This window comes from Martes martes, assembly GCF_963455335.1.
Source record: "Martes martes genome assembly, chromosome: 5".
NCBI lineage: Eukaryota > Metazoa > Chordata > Mammalia > Carnivora > Mustelidae > Martes > Martes martes.
Window position 1 is genome coordinate 126,192,926 of NC_137892.1, and position 21,675 is coordinate 126,214,600.

The 21,675-nt window shown below is 41.6% G+C and overlaps 1 protein-coding gene across 1 annotated transcript in view; it reads left to right on the top strand.

Annotated features, from left to right (window-relative positions):
• LOC308343001 (chondroitin sulfate proteoglycan 4-like) overlaps positions 1-21,675 on the top strand; it is a gene marked incomplete at its 5' end in the record, with an annotated part of 62,059 nt that overhangs the window by 38,726 nt on the left and 1,658 nt on the right. Inside the window, 3 exons of the mRNA XM_080803786.1 lie at positions 3,375-3,547; positions 17,112-17,295; positions 17,965-20,150. Of these exons, the coding sequence (XP_080659912.1) occupies positions 3,375-3,547; positions 17,112-17,295; positions 17,965-20,012 (2,405 nt within the window). The 3' untranslated portion in view covers positions 20,013-20,150. The remainder of the gene's footprint in view (positions 1-3,374; positions 3,548-17,111; positions 17,296-17,964; positions 20,151-21,675) is intronic.

Sequence of the window (21,675 nt, forward strand, 5' to 3'; positions counted from 1 at the left end):
TCCTTGTAGGATGGTTACTTTATGGAGTATTCAGTTAGGTGGCCCTGAGAGAAATCCTTCCTAAATTAAGTGCCTGGATCTTACCGATGAAACTATCAATGCTCGGATAAAATGAGGTGGGTTGGGGGGGAAATGAGGTTTGGCTTTCTGTGAACTGGGCTGAACGCTAGAAGACGTTCATCCGGCCATTACAACATGTCTTGCTGACTGAGCATGCCCAGATGATTGCTGACTTGGAATTAAACCCTAGGAACCCTTGTGGGTTAGGTAGCTGGACATGGGAATGAGGGATTGATAAACCCTGGCTGGAAAAAAGCGCTCTTGGCCTGGGACATCTCTGGTGGGTCCTCTCCCCCAAAAGGCTAAGACAAATTAAATGATATTGTTTTAAAGAAAGAGTCCCTCCCATCCCCCACCTGCCAAAGATAGCCCCAGACGGGGAGGAAGAGTGAAAAGTTAGAGTCTTTTTTAACAAGGAGATAATTAAGAAGGCACAGTGACTGGGGACAAGGTCTGAAAAAAGCTGAAGATAGAGAAGTTTGGGTGTCCAAAGACTGCACACATTAATACATGATCCACCGGATGGGATGAGGAAAGCCTATGTTGGCAGGTAACAAAGAGTGAGCCTTGGTTTTGACTTTATGTAACACTGACTGAGGGTACAGAATGAATCCCCCAGGTGATCTCAGATCCTGGGCCCCCAGCCCCAGAAGCTGGAAGAGGGCAGTATCTGCAAAAATTTCAGCAGCAAAGAAGTAAGAGAACTGTGGGAGGCCGTTACAAGCATCAACTGAGTACTTGTGTGTAACAGCCAAAATTGTGCTGAGGCAGTCCTGACCCGGGGCCCAAGTGTGTTCCTGAGGCTGACACCGCCAGGCACTCCTACCTCACCCCCGGAGCTCCAGGACCTAGTGCCCATCCCAGGGGCTCAGACATTTTGCTTTGTTTCACATTGTTTTATTTTTCAGATTTACATTTTATTTGTATAACTAACAAAATTTGAAGCTATTCAAAGTATAAAGGATGATGATTTGATATCCCTTATGAAAGGATTATTACCCCATCAAGTTAACACATCTATCGACTTATATACTTACCTTTTCTGTGTGTGTGAGAGACCATTTAAGTTCTACTATCTTAGCAAATTTCAACTATACAGTATAATGCTATTCATTCATTTTATATAATTCATTATTCATTTTATAACTGCAAACTTGTACCTGTTACCAACCTCTTCTCATTCCCCCCATCCCCTGGCAACCACTTTTCCACTCTCTGTTTCTATGAGTTCAGCTGGGGTTTTCGGTTTTCTTTAGATTTTTTTTTTTTTTTTAAGTAAGTGATAGCGTTCAGTAATTTGTCTTTCTCTGTCTGGCTTGTTTTACTTAGCATAACGCCCTCCAGTGACATCCATGTTGTTGCAAATGACAACAAATGAAAAAGAATTTCATTCTTTGTTAAAACTTGAATAATGTATATTATATATATACTTACATATATAATTATTTTCTTCAAGATAATGGTTTTGTTTCCTCTGGATATATACCCAGAAGTGGGATTGCTGCATTGTATGGTAGTTCTGTTTTTAATATTTTGAGGACCCTCCATACTGTTTTCCATAGGGGCTGCAGCAATTTCCATTCGCACCAGCAGTGCACGAGGCTTCCCTTTTATCCACATCCCTCATCAGCATTTGTCATCTCTTGTCTTTTGGACCATGGCCATCCTGACAGGTGTGAGGTGATATCCCACTGAGGTTTTGATTCCCATTCCCGTGATGATGAGGGATGATGAGCCCTTTTTCTTTTCTTTTTCTTTCTTTTTTTTTTTTTTTTTTGAGCCCTTTTTCATGTACCTGTTGGCCGTTTCTATGTCTTCTTGGAAAATAGCTCTTCATGTCCTTAGCTTATTTTTAAATTGGGCTCTTTGGCTTTTTTTGCTGTCGAATTGGATGAGATCCTTGTATATTTTGCATGTTAACCCCTTATCAGCTATGCGGCTTGCAGATATCTTCTCCCATTCCATCAGTTGCTTTTCCATTTTGGTGATGGTTTCCTTTGCTGAGCAGACACCTTGAAGTCTGATGGAGTTTCTCTTGTTCATGTTTGTGTTTGTTGCTAGGCATTTTAAATGGAGCCTCCATACGGAAGGCTCAGAACAATGCTTGCACGTCTGAAAATCTTACCCCAAACTGGCTTCCCCTTGTGTTAGCTGTAGTCAGTCCCCACTTTTAAGAGCCTGATATGGTTTAAATACGGTAACCGGTGGCCCTCACTTTCTAAGGCTACGATGCTTGGTAAGTAAACCAAAACAAATGTCACTCAAGAGGCTTAGTCATTCTTGGGTGGTTGACTCACTTCTTAAACAATTTATCAGGTGCCTACTCCAAGGGCTACCTGTGCGAGGCACAATGATAAAGCCCTTAGCCAGGCCTAACATGGAATAGATAAGGTGAGATTCTGGACCAGGAGGACGATGAGAATCTCTTCCCTGCCACCCTCTATGGCTGGGGACATTCCCCAAACCCGTGCGAACTAAAGGGGTATGTGCTCCAACTCTCTGCCTCCAAACTGATCCACGGATCTTCTGATCTGTGCACTGGTAAGAATAGAAAGTATTTAGAATTGTTCATAGCAATCTGACATTGCTGTGGCATTTTATTGTATTTTATAAAACTAGAGCTGTGATTAGGGGAGAGGGGAAACACCGATCCTTCACCACAGACCGTTTGAGAAACACTGCTCTAACCTGAATGTCCCCCAGGCTCTCTAGCTCTGAGTTGCCACATTTGGTCGCATTACCACACAAACTCATGTCTTCCCAGTTCTTCCTCCCTTGGCATTTGCACAGCCCCTTCCCTCCCCACAGTGTCCTTGCAACCTGCCTGTCTGGGGTCCTCTGGAGATGTCTCATGTTTGTTCAAGAGTGACTTGTCCCCCAGATGTCCACAGAAGGACACTCCACTGAGCACCTGCAGCCACCATCAACCAGGACACGTCTGTCCTCCCAGGGGAGGGCGCTGTCTCCTGCTTTCTTGGGGCACCCAGCCGCTCCCCTTCCTGCACTCTGAGCCAGGCCCCACACACTGGCATTGCTTCTTTTCTCTGGAGATCCGTAAGTCATGCAGCACTGGCTGGGACTGAGGAGCTCGTCTCATCTGATTTTCCTCTTTCATCTCCAGGCCCAGGAGCAAATCACATCCTTCAGTAGATGCCTTGGGGATCACTAGCCCCTCAAGGTACAGTTTCGTGCTAGCCAGTCCCCCCATGTAACCATGTGTTTTCCAGAATTTTCAGGGGTCTGTAAAGATCATTTCGTTAACTGGCAGCCTTCATATGCTTCACACTTCAGTGCATGTTTTAATCTTCACTTAGGTTCCATGAAGCCCCTTTCATCTGGTGACCTGAGAGCTGTGACCAATGACGCGGACAGCACAGGAAACAGAACTGTAACATTTACGGTTATAAGTTCCCCTAGACTCGGAAGGCTGGTGCGAGTCAATTCTGACAACAGCACGGAGGATGTTTCCGTGTTTACGCAGAATCTGGTGAGTCCTGGCGTCCTTGCAGTTGGGCAGGGCTGGCAGGCTCTGCAGGGTGGCCCCTTGCTTGTCTTCACCCTGTGAGCCCAGCCGATGCGCCCCTTTGTCCAAGCAGTGACCATTTTAGCTGTGCTGGTTTTCAAACCAAACGCTTGGTACACACAGTTGTCGGAAAACTCTAAGTAACTTCAAACTTTGTGTTTAATAAATGAAAAGGAATCCTTTTATCATGAAAACAGATTTAAAAGGAAACCCAAAGCAGAGGTACAGGAGTAAATTCTTCAGGATATGTCTGGGTACATCTAGATTTAACGTGTAAAATTATATACATTATTTAGCATGTACATATGTACATAATGTGTGTGTGCGTGTTTAACCTGTATTCAGAACCATGTGTTCTAAACTTCACCAGCATTTTACCATCACCACCATCCACTTACCTTTTTATTTAAATGGATAAGCCTTCAAGCCTTTTGATATATATTTTTTTTTCCTTTTGCATCCTAGGAATGTGACTTACAAGTCTACATTCCCAAATGGTCTTCTTGAATGTAATTAATTCTTGCTTGCCATTCAGCCTTCTTTTTCCATTCTTAAACAGTGTGTACATGGATTTCATTGATGCTTTGGCTGTGGCTTTACAATTCTAAGGTATAATCACTCCAAAGTTAAGTTTAGAAGAAACCAAGACTGAACCACATGTCCGTCTTTAACCTCCAAGTCACTTCTCTCCTGTGCGATGCAGCAAAGTTGAATTTGGCTTCTGCCTTGTCTTTGACTTTGTCTGCAATGCATTTAAGGGAGCAGCAGATCATGAGGCTAACAAAAGCTCTGAGTGTAGCACTGAAAAGAGGAAGTATGAATTCTCTAGTTTACAGATGCTCTCTAGAGAAAGAAAAAATAAATCAGGTTGAAAACTAAATTCTGAAAGGAGCTTAATGTGCCCAAAGGCATCAAAGCCTGCCCAGGGTCAGTTTGCATTTTGAATGATGACAAGAATGATATCAGCGCTATAAAGATGCCTTGGCCCTAACCCTAGTTCTTTAAAAAACAAAACAAAACCCACTTTTTCAGATGGTGATCAAGCATGAGTTTCCATTAGTTTTCATTGAAAATATGTACTCTTTTAGATGAATATGGTCCAACCAAGCTGAAGTGAATATGGCAGCCAGCATCTGGTAGTTACGCAGTTGTAACAAACAACTCCCAACTCTCGGTGGCTTATAGTAACAAAGTGGAGACTGTATACAGTCAGTGGGGTGGATGTGGGTCTGCTCTCTGTCTCTCCTTCATTCCAGGACCCAAGGTCAAAGGGCAGCCCCTCTCTTGGGCAGCGGCTGTATTTACAGCAGAGGAAAATGAAGTGAAGGTAGAGCCTCACGATGACTCTTAAAGTTGGGCTCAGATGTGCCATGTGTCACCTATGCTCACATCTTATTGACTAAAAAAAGTCACATGAGCAAACCCGATGTCAGAGGACTGGGGAAGGTCGGTTAGTCATCCCACAGAGAGGAGGCCCTGAGTAATTGGAACAACAGAACAATATACCACAGGGGACTAGCCTGGTAATCTGAATGCTGTTTGTCAGACATTTTCCTATGAAAACAAACTACTTTTATAATACAACACAATTATAAACAGGAATTAAAACCCCCAAACTAGTAATAAGGCTCTGGCGCAGGCAATAAAAGCCTTGATTGATTAAAATCCAATTATTTTAAGGTTTTTCTTTTTCCTCTCATGATTCCTTCCACTTTAAGAACCAAGAGGCAAGTGTCAAGGAAATGTATTCGCAATGGCAGGTGTTGGCTGGGTGAAGGGAGGGTAAAATTAGGGCTCAGGGCTGCAAGGGACCTGCAGGGAGGTGTCTGGGACCAGGAGACTTGGGCCCAACTGTTGGTCTTTTCTGTGGAGACAGGGGCAGGCTGGTCTGGAAGCACAGCCTGGGCCATGCCACAAGTCAGGCGCAGTGAGAGAGGAAATCAGTCTTCTCGAATAGACCAGGTGTGTGGCTCTTCTCAACACATAAGGCCTTTCCCTCTCCAAGCCAGACACCTACAGTGCCTGCAGCCCAGCCTAGTGCTTTTGTTTCGGAAGACAAAGGCAGGCTCCTTTTCTTGTACACAAGGCACCAGACTGTGTTATCAGGCTTTTATGCAAGTATCCTCCTAGACGGGACCATTCCTGTGTGATAAAGCAGCATCTAAGCTATACTTAGAGGCTTTAGAAATTCAGCTCAGGGGCCCACACTCTCTGTGCCTGTAGTGTGTGAGCGTGAGGCAAACACCTCACTTGGGAATTGAGTGCTTTGTTGCTGCTCCTTGATCTTCTGCTAACTGCCCGTGGCAGAGGACAGGTCCCTTGGCCTCTAAAATCAGAACTGGGTTAGCTCTGTGAATTAGAGCAAACTACATATCTTTTAAGCCCCAGTTTCCTCATCTGTAAAATGAGGAAAACGGTAATGATGATAACTGAAGCCATTCTGACCATTCTTCCAGTCCCACGTGCTGTCCTAAACTTTCTTCTTTACTACTCACCATCTGGCCTTCCCGGCGGGGATCCTCAAGTATGGGGGAAGTTAAGCAACCGGCCTACAGTTACAGCCCAGGGGCCACAGAACCTGGATTGGACCCCGGGGGCCTCTGATGCTAGGTCATGCTCCCATCTACCAGGCTGTCCTTTCTTCTAGGAGCTTGTGTATGGATTAGCATGGATCCTGGGTACCGAATGCCTAGCACACCGCTTCACACGCAGCAGACTTGAACTAAATGATAGCTAATGCTGCTATTACTGTCTTTTTGTTCTTGGAAATGTGAGAGGTTCCTTGCCTCTCCCAGTAGCTAAAAGACGGGTTTCGCAGGGGAAGGCAATTTTTCTGGGACACCAGAATTGGCTGCCATTCTTATCCTTATGTGCTACAGTGATTTAATGAATGGAAATGAGGTCATCAGAAAAGGATGACATTTGCCTGTCACCCCGTAACCCAATTACCCTTTTCCTTTGGGGAGGAGCCCCTGGTGTTCTAGAACACATTCCTCTGAGTGATGATGAGAGCAGGGGGCTGAGCCAAGGTCAGGTCTTCATGCCTGGACAGAGCACTTCGACCTTGAGCAGAGGAGAGGCTGGAAGGCAGAATGAGGCCCCAGGGCTGGGGGCAGGGTCCAAGTGACCAGAGCCTGGAGAGCCAGGGGAAGGACTCCTCCCCAGAGCAGCTGCTGTGGCCAAGTTGAGGTGGGTTTGGCAGGATTTGTTTGACTAAATGTCTATGAATAAATGTCATTGAAATACCCTGACTACTCTTCCACTTCAGTAGTCACAAAACATGTCAATAATGTGGGGAGAGGAAAGAGTACACTGAGGAAACGGTAGAACTAGAAACCAAAGTGCTAACCCTGACTCTTTCCGTGTGTGTGTGTTTCTGAGTATGAAAACAACACGTGGTTGTTGTCAAAATAAAATGAGAAGACATTAAAGCAGTACATTATATGGGGGGGGGAGTCATTGTATATGACTCCATATACATTGGCAATGGAGTCAATAAATTCAGTACAACTGACATTAATTTGAAGACATTCCCATTGGGTTTAGGTTTGTGTCTTCAAAAATGCAGTTGTATTTGCGACTTGGGAAGAGGAAGAAACTTATTTTTCATCTTCCTGGCTTTCCCATTTCCAGATCCTCTCTCCTTTTTCATGTGCAAATGAAATGTAAATCTTTGCCTAAAATCTGCAATTTTATGGCCTCTGTTGAATAGGACCCTGGCTGATGCTCAGCCATTTCACGATGGCTCAGATTTACTCCCCAGCAGATCCAGAACCATTTGGGACATAAAAGTGGTAGAGACAGACTTTGGAGGTGATGAAGATAATCACAACCTTTTCTCTGAAATGACTTACCAAAGACATTTATTGGGCATGTGTTTCGTGCTTTGATCAGCCTTCTTCAGTCTGGTTGGTGAACAGAGAGATATGACTCAGGCAGGAATCAAGTTCAATTACAGAAGAAGTTCAGAACTATTCAGCCATGTTCATGTAATCAAATGGCTTTGATTGCTTTTGGTGTTCTTCACCGGTTTTTCTAATATCAAATTTTCTGATTTGTTAGCCAATGACCTGCTAAGAGATTGTTTTAGGCAGTTGATGGTTGAGTTTGCTTTCACACCTTTACCTCAAAGGACGAAATTGTTTCCAGCCCTCTACCATCCTCAGCTGGGGGGACAAGGCCATTGTATCATTTTGCACATAAAACCTACACCCTTTCTTGCTTTTTTGATGGATAAACAAAAATGACCATTTTAATCAGTGACTCTGGATAGTTATAGCTTTTGAAAAAAATTTAGACCCTCCGTTATGCTTAATATCATATTCTGGATGTAGGGGTAATTGTAGGAATACATTTGTAATGTTATAGCTCAAAATATTTTCTTATCCCAGATAAATTCACTTTTTTTTGAACCGTGCCATGTCAACCTACCAAGATAATCAAGTAACATTCTTCTTTTTCGCCATCATATCCCATCTGCCTAAACGGGAAAAGCTAAATCACGAAACTTGTGCTGAAAATCTTCTACCCTGAAGAAATAAACACACACAGACACAGAGAAGGTGAATCATCAAATTTTATGAAGTGAAAACTTTTTACAGTTTTAGAGCTTTATCGTTCATTTCAAAGAATGTGTGAACAAAAAAGTATGAATTGAATTCTATAAAGCACTCCAAGTAGAGCCGAGGGCTAATTGAGTGATTTTCATTCCAGTGCATGTTTAGATCATTTGGAATCATTAAAAAGCAAAGTGTTCTGGTTTTGAGGTTTCTGATGTCTGGCCTTTTTTCTTTTCCATAAAGCCAGTAATTGCGTGTAAACCTCTGTGCTATTGTGGAGAGAAGATCATCAGTTTTTGTCAATGTTACTGCAACGCAACGAACACAGCCTTTCAGGGCCACACTTAGAAAATAATACAATGCATGGGTGGTGTGAATTCTGTCCAATTACCTCTTCTCCCAGAGTCTGAGTTTGTTGCTCAAGATAACACTGATGTTTTAAGAAATTGTGAGCACATTTCCCATAGAACAGAAATTAATTTATTGCAACTAAATGGAGAGCCCAATGGGATTGTTAAAGTTGGCCCCTTTCATTTTCAGAGCAGAGAAGGATCAGTGTCTTTGTGTTACTGATCACTCTTGCCCCTCGCCCCCCAGTTTCTTGGGGTCTCTTCACTAGCAAGCTCCATGCTAACTAGACTCAGTGGTCATTTTGGACATTTACCACCCATGTGTCATTTTGGCAGTTTTGGTTTTACCATCACAGTTCACTGGACTATGTGCAGCATATTTTCTGCGTGTAGAAATATTCAGTTGCTCACCTATTCACTGTTCAAACTGGAATTTGGCTCATGCGTCCGGGCCCAGTAGCTTCAAATAACCAGATATGTTTCTTTTTCTTAGAACTTTGGCTCTTCCTTTGAAAAAGCAGATAGAATGAATTCCCATTTCAGTGAGAGTGATTTCTCTTTTCTCCTTGTATTAATTTCCTATGGCTGCTGCCATAAATTGCCATAAACTTGGTGGCTTAAAACAGCAGAAATGCATTACCTCACAGTTCTGGAGGCTGGAAGTTGAGACTCCACTTCACTGGGCTAAAATCAAGGTGTCAGCAAGGTCGTTCTCCCTCTGGAGGCTCTAATGGGGAATTCCTTCCTTGCCTTTTGAAGCTTCTGGTAGCTGCCAGCATTTGTTGGTGTGTGGCTTTGTCATCCAGTCTCTGCCTCCATTGCTCACTTTCGTATCTCCTCTTTTCTCTGAATCAAATATCCCTCTGTCTCCCTCTGTATGGTTGTATATGAATACAGTTCGGGCCCACCTCAGTAGTCCAGGGGAATTTCCAATCTCAGGATCCTTAATCACATCTGCCAAGTCTTTGCCAAAGAAGGCAATATTCGGGGCACCTGGGTGGCTCAGTCAGTTAAGTGTCTGCCTTCAGCTCAGCTCATGATTCCGGGACCCCTGGGATCAAGCTTGCATCAGGCTCCGTGCTGGGGAAGCCTCTGCCGTTCCCCCTGCTTGTGCTCTCTCACTCACTCTCTATCTCTCAAATAAATAAATAAAATCTTAAAAAAAAAAAAAAAAGTAATATTCACGTGTTCAGGGGATTTGGATCTGATATTTTGTGGAGAAAGGGGGCATTTTTAGCCTACCAAACTCATGTTTAAAAAAAGCAAGATGTCACATACTACCTTCTGCTGTTTCCTAATGAATCACCTTTTCTGTGATCTCGATTGGTAGTTTTATTAAAGGTTTCCATTGCTTGTAATGGCATAAAGCCCATGAGAATCAATGTTTACTTCTATATAAATGTGAATGTGGACCTTTCTGCCAAGTAGGGCTGTAGATGGCTATCTTGCTGGGCTCCTTGAAAAGCTTTCTGATGTAGCATTCTCATGTGGAGATTGGCTCTGTCATAGAGGGCCAAGTGTAATTATTTGGACCTGGTTTTCAGTTGCTTATTTCTAGCTGGAGATTTCCAGATAGCACTATTTAGGAACTTAGGTCTTCTATCCATTCCCGTTAAGGAGAATCACTTCTAGACTTAACCAGTTCCACTTTCTCTAGCATGGTCCCCAGGCTCCCTCCAAGCTGCCACTCCCTGGGCTGCTCCAGACTTCTGACCTCTTCTGGGAACCTTGAGCTCTCCAGACCTGACTGCTCTCTGCATACATGATGGTGCCAGCCCTGGTAGAAGTAAGGAAGGGCACAAAAAGAGGAGTCATTTGCCTGAGCTCATCCTTCAGGAGCCCAGGACCTTGTGGTTTTCCAAATGTTAGCTTATAGAACTTTCTGGTTATCCTACATGGAACCTTAGAGACCTTACCTTCCTGAAGTGTTTGGCTTTCTGCAGCCTCCTTTCTCAATGAAGATCTGCAAACGTTAGAGACTTTTTGGCCAGTTCTGTTTCCCTTGCTTCTTTTGGACAACAATTATCCTGTCTAGAGACTGGGACCTTTAACAAAGCCATTGTGTTGTGGAGAACCAAGTGAACGTACTGCATGTCTTCCTTTCTCCCTGTCCCTTTTCTCAGCTGACTCCAAGATAATTTGGTTACTCTCTTCTTCAGTGGGAATTTCAAATCTGAGATTGACTTTTAAGCCCCACCATGGGAGAGATCAGTATAAATGTTCTGTGTTCTTCAGGACCATAGGGAACTGGATTTATAAAGACCCTCAGAATGAAGAGATGCTCCAGAACATTCTAGCCCATCTTTGGCCGAGTCTGACAATTTTATTCTCTTAACGCTCAGTCCTGTCCGTGTGTACTGTTGTGGATCTACAGAATATACAAACGATTTTAGGGAAAAAATGGTCAGATTCTATGTCATGGTTGACTCCACCAAGCGTGATGTATCAAAGCTCCCACTTCACCCCAGGTTCATCCAAGACACTCATAATGACCCTTTGTAATATTTGAATGCTTAAGAATTATATCTTGCCAATACACACACACACACAGACACACACACACACACACACACACACAATATCATGCCCACCCACACAAAAAAATCTGAAGAACACTGAGGTTTGTGTAAAATCATGTGATCAAACAATGAGGAACTATAAAAATGCCTTCATTTTTACAGAGATTAGCCTGAAGAAAATAGTTGTCTGCTAGTCACCTTGGGGCCAGAAAGGAATTGCCCTCAGCCTTGATCCAAATGGAAACTCCTTTCCCCTCAGTCCACCTTCTTTCCTCTAAGGTCCTATGAGAAAGTTTGTACCTGATATACAATGGCAATAGTATAAAAGAAAATATAAAACACAGGTTTTCTTTAGCTTTCCTTTTGTAGTGAATACAGTATATAAAATGAGCTATTTCTTTGAATCCTTACAAGTTCTGGCCAATAGTGATTACGTCCTAGCCAGGCCAGACGACAAAATGGCATCTGTCTGCGCTAGCCATCCCTACCAACGGACTTTTTACATTACTAAACTCCTTAAAGTTGGAGCAAATATCTTGTGAATTTCTTAGTTGCCTAGAATCTCATTGAGCTTTCAATGGTGAAGGAGCAGTGCAGTGGAAAAAAACGTGACTTCTGGAGTCCTGTGGGACTAGATTAAAAACTGGGCTCTCCCACTTGTTGGCTATGAGTGAATTATTTAAATTTTCTCACCCTCAGGGTTTTTAAAAATCTGTCCAGTGGATATAATAAGGCCCCTATAACAAAATTAAATAAAATGAGTTACATAATATGCCTTGCAGAGTGACTGGCACATACGTAGGGCTCAGTAAAAGGTACTGTTTGTGTTTTTGTTAAATAAATGGGTTAGAAATGTCTTGGATCGCCTTGTTTCTACTGTTTCATGGTATAAACATACTTTATAATTAAATTTTGTAAAGCACTTTTTAAGTAGCTTATTCATTAAACAAATATTTATTGAAATGTCAAGCATAGGATGATGAACTAATACTTATTTACAAAGCAACTGGAAGTAAGTTTCTGCAGTATGCGCCAAAATTCCGACCTATTTCTTTGCTTTATGAGAAAAGATTTATTTTATTCGGCATGTTTTAGAAATTTCTCATTGCTTAATATTTTCATGCCATGGTTCTTTATTAAAAAAATATGTATAACCTTCCACCAGAATCCTCTGATGTCCTAGTGAAGAATTGGCTAATGAGGACTTAGATACTTTTCTGAAAGACTTTGAAAGGCTCAGGGCATGCCGGTTCGAATGTTAATATGGCAAAAGATCAACTAGGTTAAGTGTATATATACAAGTGAAATGTTATTCCATATTTTAATGCAGAAATGTAGGCTCTGAGAGATTAAATGTCCTGCATAAATGCCACAGAGCTGAAAGTTGGAAGCACTTATATTTGAATGTAGGTCTGATCAACCCATGGTTCCAATTCTACTACACTCCTCTGCTTCCATTTTTATATTAATGTGTGTCCTTTTCCTCCTTGGAGGAAGAAGAGTGATCATTCAGGCAGTTGGAGCCAAACAGTCTCCAATACAGTGCTCTAGGAGAAAGGGTTCTTATCTTCAAGTGTGGAGATCTGGCTTCTGGTCTCAGCTCTGCTCCCAACTAGGCCAATGATTGGGGGGATGGAGAGGAGTTCCCTAATTCCCACCCTCTCTGAGCTTCTCAGCAGCCTCTCAGCTGTAAACTTTAACCCAGCACAGAAAAGTCAGTAGGGCCCCTGGCCTTCTTGGAGCCAAATCTATCCCCCTAGCCTCTGACAAATACTTTTCTCTGTGGTTCTGTAGGAACCAAGGATGTGAAATCCAGAAGACTGAGATCTCAGAGACCCAAGGCGGTGTTATCATATTGTCATTTCAAATGAAAGGACTACTCAGGTCATTCTGCACATACTTGGTCATCAGAGAAAAGAAACCATTGGTCCCTTCCTGAAGTTGATATAGTAAAACACTACGGGATTTACTTTTTAGAATTTTTTTTTAACTTTTGTATTTTGAGATAATTTCAGACTTACAGAACAATTGCAAAAGAGTACAAAGTATACTATTCATCCTTATTGCCCAAATGTTAGCTTTTAACTATCTGCTTTATCATATCTCTTCTCTCTCCTCTCTCTCTCTCGCACACATGCACGCACACACACTTCTGAAATTTTAAGAGCCAGTTGCAGGCATGATTAATCTCTAAATACCTCGGCTCATATTTCTTTAAAACAAGGCCTTTCTCATATAACCACAGTATAATTTTCAAAATCATGAAGTTAACATTGATACAGTGTTATTATATAATCTATAGATCTTATTCAAATTTCACAAGTTGTTTCAATGCATATCCTCTAGAAAAAAAAGAATGTCCAAGAATATCCTAAAGGAAAAAATCCATAGTGTAAAACATAGCATTTAGTTCTCAGGTATCCTCAGTCTGCTTTAATCTGAAAGCATTCTGCAGTCATGCTGACTTCTGGGATGTGGCCATTTTTTGAGGAGAACGGGCCTGTTACTTGTAGAGTGTTCCTCAGTTTGGTTTCATTGGACATTTCCTCACAGTCTGATTCAGGTTGTGCGCTTTGGCGGGAATGGCGTGAGAGTCGCCGAGTTCTCCTCCAGCCTCACGTCAGGAAGCACCAGTGCTGACTCTGCCCTGTCACTGGTGATGTCCCCTACTTAGGTGCTGTCCTTCCAGTTTCTCCTTGCCGAACTCACTATTTCCCTTTCTGTAATTAAGTATTTTGTGAGGAACTACTTTGGAACTATTGAAATACCCTGTTTCTCAGCACAACTTAGCTCACTAGTATAAGCAATCATTTTTGGATTCTTACCTGTGAAATATTTATTACTGTAGTGATTGCCAAATGGTGGTTTTGCTCATTCTGTTTTTCCTTCTACATTTACTAGTTGGAATTCTACAAAATTTAATTTCTAATGACATTCCAGAAAGACTCCATCTGTAAAAGAGAAAATATCTGGGCTAATCTAAGTCCATGGGAAATAAAAACCTCTCCTCTCCTCTCTCCTTAATCTCAGAGCCTAGGTATTCAGCTAAGTGGCTTATCTATCTGTATTTAATACAGCAGAAATATGCAGAGCTGTTGGAAGTTGACCCTAAGGCCACTTTCTATTCAAAATTCCTAATCCTGTCTGAGATCCTTCTCTTGAGGTTTACCTTACACTTTTCCCTATAAGTGTTGGTCTCCTTCTCCCTTTTCCAGCCCTCGCCACCACACACACATGCGCACACACACACCTTAGAACCTGGTTCTTATTTATTTATTTTTAAGTAGGCTCCTTGCCCAGGGTAGAGCCCAATGCAGGGCTGGAATTCACAACCCTGAGAATAAGACCTGAGCTGAGATCAAGAATCAGATGCTCAACTGACTGAGCCACCCAGGTGCCCCTGGAATCTGATACTTAAAGCTCTCTGTCATCTATTAAAGACTCTACTCACCCCAAAGCTCCTTCAGGGCACGACTGCCAAGTTGACATTCCATAGCCACACTCATTCCCTTTTGCTTCTAGCACTTTCAATTACCTGCTGTCCAGTCTTGAAGCTCAGACACTCAGGATGAATCTAATTCGATTCTCTCACTCCAGCATAGAATGAGTCAATACGTTATTCACAATTTCTCACTTTTGGAATGACTTTTTGGAAAAAGAACTGATAGCAGACCTCTCCTCCAGGAGTCTTCCAAAGTACACAGCTATGGTTAGGGCTCCTCTCCAATTAATTTTTGACCTTCATCTCAACTGCTCTCATCTTGAGAACCATTCTTTCCCTGGGACAATCATTCTTCATCCTGTAGACATCACAAGACCCTTAGATTAGTCCAATAATTTATGTATTTTGGGGGGAAGTTAATTTTTACTTAAACCAAAGAAGCAAAGGACAAGATCGCTTCCAAGAAAATTTTTTCCTCCTGGTCAGTAAACTATGTTACTTTTAATATTAAGAAGCTGGATGTCTCTTGTCTTATAATAGTATGCCTCTTTCAAGCAGAATGGGAACCTTTAAGACCCACTCTCCAGTCCAAAACCCATGGCACTGTCACTTGTTTTTAGAAAGAGGAATACATTTATGATGAATATTTTATCATAACTCTTTAGCTAAGAATAGAAATAGTAAAACTGCTAAATAAAACTGATATTTTCCCCCCAGAAACTTCTAGGGAATCAAGTCAGTGATCACTACCAGAAATTACCTTTGGAGAAACCAATTTTTCATGAGTGACCTTGCTTCTTGATGAGGAAATGTTGAGAAACAATACTTTCTTCTCCCCCCTTAAAATCCCCAAATGACAGCATTTCCTTGCCTTGCTCTTGAATAGGAAAGGAACAAAAAACTCATCAACAGTTTTTGGACACTCTGGAAACAGGAAGCTCATATTCTGTGGAAACTCACTAGACCAAAAGCCTTTCTAGAACTCTGATTCCAGGTGCATCCATTGCACCAGTGTTGAGCCAGAGCAATACACAACCAAGCTTCTGTTAATTAATACAGTATTTCCAAATACTGACTGATGAAATAAACTCAACTGCTCTGTGAATTTTATGATAATTTATCCTAGACCCTTCTGACATGGACATAAACACCTTGAAAACAACCTACCTATAAGTTCAGATACTATAATAGAAGGCAGGTCAGAAAAAGATGTGACCTATAGGAATGAAAGGGTGAGACATTTTAGTGACGATTAAATCTTAAAAAATATCCTAAGTGGGGTGGGAAACTCTGAACATCAAGGAGAATAAGAACTGCAATGGAATGAAATACATCATATATTAAAACTCATGAGTTTATAATAATCCCAAAACAAACAAAACAAAAACCAATGGGTATGTTTGCATATGGGAGCCAGAGGACTCATTTTTCTAAAGATTGGTATAAAGGGGAAAAAATCGAGTATTTATCCTGTCTTTCCTGCATATGCTGTACCTCAGTGTAGCCAAATAGCTGATGAGGGAAAGTTCTTCTTTATGGAAGAATTCCAGAAAAGAATGAAGAAGGAATGATTAAAAATATCAATGCCTTGCCACTGCAAAAATAGGGGACTTAAGCATTCATATCAATGACTTTATAAAACTATCAGGTGATAAGGCTGATGGGGAACTTTAAAATAGTTAGATCAACCTGGCAACACTTGAATTCAACTATTAATACTAACATGTCCAAAAGAGAAGCAGCCTTGTAATGAGATGCAGAGGAAATATAAAATACACCCTGTAAAACAGTCTTAACAAAAACTTAAATCTTATTCTTACTACATTTCTAGATTTAACTACTAGTGTGTTGGAAATATAGGTGACAGAAGAACATGTTAAACAATACCATTGGGATGCAAGCAGCAAAATCTAGAATATAGGAAGCTCTGTAAGACAAATGACCCAATCTCTTTAACAAATTAATTACAAGAAAAAAAAAGTTAGAGAAAAGAAACCTATAGACTAAGAGACTCCTATGAAAAGCATCAAACAAATGTGTTGTGGGGACTTACTAAGGATCCTGACTCAAATGAAGCAACTGTGTAAAATAAACAAACAAAAAACCTGTACTAGATCATCAGATATATTTGAACACTAATTGGATATTTGATTATATTAAGTAACTATTGATAATATTTAGATGTGATGATTGTATTGTGATTATGTTTTTAAAAGAGCCATCTTTGTCAATATTTACTACAACATTGACAGATAAAACGGTGTTTGGGGTTGGTTTCAAAATAAGCTACTGAGCACAATGTGGGTAGGAGTATTACATAAAATAGGATTGGTTCTGAGTTGATAGTTTTTAAAATTATCAGAGTGGCAAATGAAGGTTCATTATATGCTTTCTATAATATACAAACCATAGCCTTAGTTATCTCAAAATCAATGTGTTTTCTTTCTCTGATAAACTGTTTTTGCGATTGAACACCGAGTTTCGCACCGACAAAGAGGTTACCACATTGTTAGTGTTCTTGTGTTTGCATAGATATGTGCCTAATTTGAGCATGAGAATAAACCCTGAAAAAAACTTGTATCTCCTTCAGTTAGGATATGTGTTAGTCCTCATAGTATCCCTGAAGCGAGGGGGTGATTCTTCTTCCTGTCTGCACAGGTCAGTGAACGGCTGATATTATACCAGCATGTGGACCATGAGAACACAGGCTGGACTGCAGAAGACTCTTTCACATTCACAACATCCTCCCCACCAGCAGCTCTAGGTCCTGAGGAGTTTCGTATTACTATTTCATATGAAATCACTGAACCTGGTCGGCAGAGTCGTCTGCTTGCAAATACAGGTAAGGCCACTAAAAGATGTGGTCAGTGGCTTATCTGTAATTATTAAAGGAGGGACAATTTGGAAATAAATATTCTCCTTATTAATTGGAAATGGCATGATATCAACCTTTGAAATAAAATGTAAATGGTTATAAAAATGTATTTCTTTATGTGTGCTCTTTCTCTGGGACTCTTCTTTTTCCTCTCATAAGCTTTAATGGTTGTAGTTAGGGGGAAGATGGAAAAGTAGCTCTAAAGGATTTTATTTGTAACTCCAAATGGGGACTTTACCATGCCTACTATTGGAAACCATTTATAGAAAATGAAAATAACAAATAGGGCAAGTTCCTGAAAGGAAAGGGGTATTGAAAGCTGCACCTGTTTCTATGGCAAGAGAAGGTCCAGTGGTAGATAAGTGAGAAAATTAACATTTTAAAAGTGAATCTCAAGATTTTAGAATTCTCTTGCTTGAAATATTGACCTAATAGTTAGGATATGCATACTTAAAATATAATTTGTTATATGCTTTGTTACCTTGAGTAACAGTGCTAATTCAGGTTCTTGAGCAACACAAGGGTTTAGAATAATCCACTAGGATTGGGAAATTTGAGAGAGCGAGAGCTTTTACAGGTGTCATCTGAAAGTTCTAGTGAAATGCCACTTTGTTCTTTATATTTATATTTTCACAGGAGCTGCTGTCAAGGAGGGAGACAAAGTTCTCATTGATCAATCTAATTTAGATGCTTCCAACCTCTTGTTGAAACTGCCCAAATCTCAGCGATCTTTTTATGAAATCTGGTTCCAGGTTACGTCTCTTCCTCACCATGGAACCATTATGGTTGGAGAGAGGAATATTACCAAAGGAAAACCCAACTTCTCTCAGTATATAGTTAATAAATTTGGAATCCTATACCTTCACGATGACTCTGAATCTCTGGCTGATAATTTTACCTTTGCTGTTTGGCCAAAACAAAAGAGCAAGTCCACCACCAAACCAGAGGCCAACTTCCTTGAAGAGATGTTTAACATCACTATCTCCCCTGTTAATGACCAGGCACCAGAATTAAAGACAAAAGGGCTTCGGCTGAAAGTTCTGCAGGGGAATAGTTTGGTTGTGGGACCTGAAAACCTAAGAGTGGAAGATCTAGACAGTCCTCCAGAGGAGATCAGATATATGATCATCCGTAATCCTAATAATGGCATTTTAGCAATGGCTCACCATCCAGACATACCTGTTCACCATTTCACGCAAGCCGACATTGATAACTCTCAGTTATGGTTTATACAAGATGGAAGCCCATCTTCAGGTGTGTTTTACTTTAGTGTGACTGATGGCCAACACCGCCCACTTTATAAGCTCTTCCACCTGGATGTCATCCCCATTTCCATCACCCTTGTGAATCTCACGGACCTACTTCTCCCACAAGGCCAGACAACTGTCCCCATCACCAATACTCACTTATCAGCAATGACCAATGGGAAAAGCCCTCAAATCAATTACAAGATGACAAGTCCCCTCCAACATGGGCATCTGCTCATTGAAAACGAGGTGGTCATCAGCTTTGAGCAGGAAGATCTGCATTCAGGAAGACTCTGTTACCATATGACAGATCTCACGGCCTCAGAGGACCAGCTGTATTTCTCACTGTTTACACCAGAAAGCAACCTGACGGGACAAATGCTGAACATCAGAGTGCAGCCTTTACTGCGGATTAGGTCAAACCTGACAATCGCCAACAGGGTGGTTTATCCGCTGAGAAGAAAGGACCTCGATGCCACTGAGCTTGCTAATAGGACTAACAGTGATCCCAGATTTGAAGTGACCGAACCCCCTGTCCATGGGAGACTTGTACGAAGAGTGGGCCGAGGCACAGTGATGGAAAATGCTACTTTGTTCTCTCAGAGGGACATTGACCAAGGGTTGTTGATGCTTCATGCACATGCCAACCTAACAGACATCAATATGCTGAATGACTCCTTCACCTTCTTGCTCAGGGCAGACCACGTACAGCCAGCAATAGGTCATCTCACCTTCAGCATAGTGCCACCTGACCCCTTATGTTTGCAAAACTTTACCCCTGATGTTTCTTTATTAGTCACTGCCAATAACCTTGTGACTTCAGATCTCTCTCGGGGAAAGCCTGTGGTTTCCCCAGGACCCACGGCAAAGACAGAAACTCTGGGGAAGCTGACCCAGACCAGAGAGCAGGAAGCAAATCCCTGGGGACGACACCATGGTGAAGAGTCTACTCTGGATGGCAAGGCCTCTCCAACCAGGGTCATTTGGCCACCAGACACTACCAACACCAGTCCTGGAACACCCACCCAGCCCAGGGAGAGCAGTTACCCTTTGATGGTCATTGTACCCTTGGCTGTGGTGGTCTTCCTGCTGACAGTAACTGCAGTGGCCTTGTGTGTCTGGCTGCTGGGCCAGAAGGTAGAAAAGACAAAACCTCTTATCAAGCCCCAGACCAATCTGGAACCTACAACCCCAAGTCCTAGGCCAGAAAGGAGCAGAACCGTTCCCACTGTCACAGTGACACCCCTTCTAAAAAGCTCCAGCAATCCCCCGGTCAGTCTTTTCAGGGACCCACAAAGTGAGCAAATGGTTTCTCCAGCCACTGAGCCAGTGGAGAAATGTGCTCCTTGGGAGACATGGATGAATCTGGATCCCGATATGGTCAAGTTCTGCCGACAAACCAACCCAACACTGAAGCACAACCAGTATTGGGTGTAGACTGAGGGCTTTTGTTCCTGATTGACCACCTACTGTACTGGGATAGGCACTGGGATACAAGGTCAAAGAAATGTTAGATGGATCAGCTGAGGAAAGCCCAGTGCTGCCAGTCACTCAGTGCTCAGTTATGGCCCCAAGGTGAGATGGGAGCAAGTGTTTATTGTAACTCATACAACACTCCTCTGATGTGCTCTCCACAATGAGCTTTGTCTGCCTTCTTGGGGACCTGACTCTGAATATAAGATTTTGTCAATATTCAAATCCTTTATCAAGGTGCTGCCAAACATGCTGGTCCAAATGGGAACAGCAGTATTAACTTGGGTGCTAAAGCCTTTGGATATTTTTCACTAAGGATTCATTCTAAGTGAGTCAGCAAGGAAATGCAGGAACTGTTTCAGCAAGCAGAGGAGGTGATTTATCAAATCAGCGAGTTTATTCCTAGTGTATGTCTGTAATGTCTTTTCCTCCTTGGGGTCTCAAGGTTTGACTTCCTAGGACAGGAAATGCCTTGGTGCTCCAGATAGTAGAATAGTCTGACCCCCGCCTTTGAAGGTATTCACTGAGCCTATTGTGTTCCACCAAGAGGCTTTATCTATTCTGATTTGTAAAATCAAACCTGTGGTACAAATATGATTTGAAGCCCCAAGAAATAGAAAAGTCTGTTAAATATTTTGTGATGCCTCAATTTGGCTTAACTTTACAATGAATTGAAGTCATGGCAAATTTGTATTTGACTTGTCTGGTTGAGCCTACGATTGGCAGATTCAAGCTTCAGTTTCTATAATTGTAAAATGAAGATATGAGTACTTGTTTTAGTTAAGAATGCTTTGGGTTGCAAATCACAAGACATTAGCTATGAGTGGTTTGGGGATTGGCAAACTTTATCTGTGCAGGGCCCATAGTAAACATTTTAGACTTTGTGGGCTCCGTATGCCTGTTTATTTTTAACAACCTCTGTTTCTTAACAAACTTTTAAAAATGTAAAAACTATTCTTAGTTCCTGCATTTAACCCACAAATCATAGTTTGCCAGCTATTGATTTGGCTAAGCAAAAAAAGTGTTGAATTATTTCAACTAATAAGCAGCCTACTGTGGACATTCCAAGGCTGGTTCAGTGGTTCAAAGATATCATCAAGGACTGAAGCTCTTTTGTTCTTTCTGCTTTACCTTCCTCAAGCTGTTGGCATTTAGTTCTTTCTTTCTTTCTTTCTTTCTTTCTTTTTTTTTTTTTTTTCTTAGTTCCTTGTGATTGTGAGGGGCTGCTCATGTTCCAAGCAGTACAGTCACATTCAAAGACAGACATTCTAGTGGGGAAAAAAACAGATATGGCAAAAAGACATTTTTTTTAGAGAGGAACTTATTTATAATTATTATTATTATTTTTAATCTTATAAAAGGAGGACTTCTCAAACATTTTCCCCTTTTATGTCTCAGTCCAGAACTGAGAAATGGGCAAAAGGAAATGGAATTCTCATGACTCATCTCTCCTGGGGCTGGGAGAGGATTCTGCCATGTCACATTTCAGTGGATGAGTCCACCATGTAATTAGGGGAGGCTAAGCAGTGAATAAGATGTACTAAAATACTCCTCAAATATGAAACCCTTGGGAAATAAGAATTTTGACCTGTCAGACGGATGTCTACTTTAATATCTCCTTTTCATA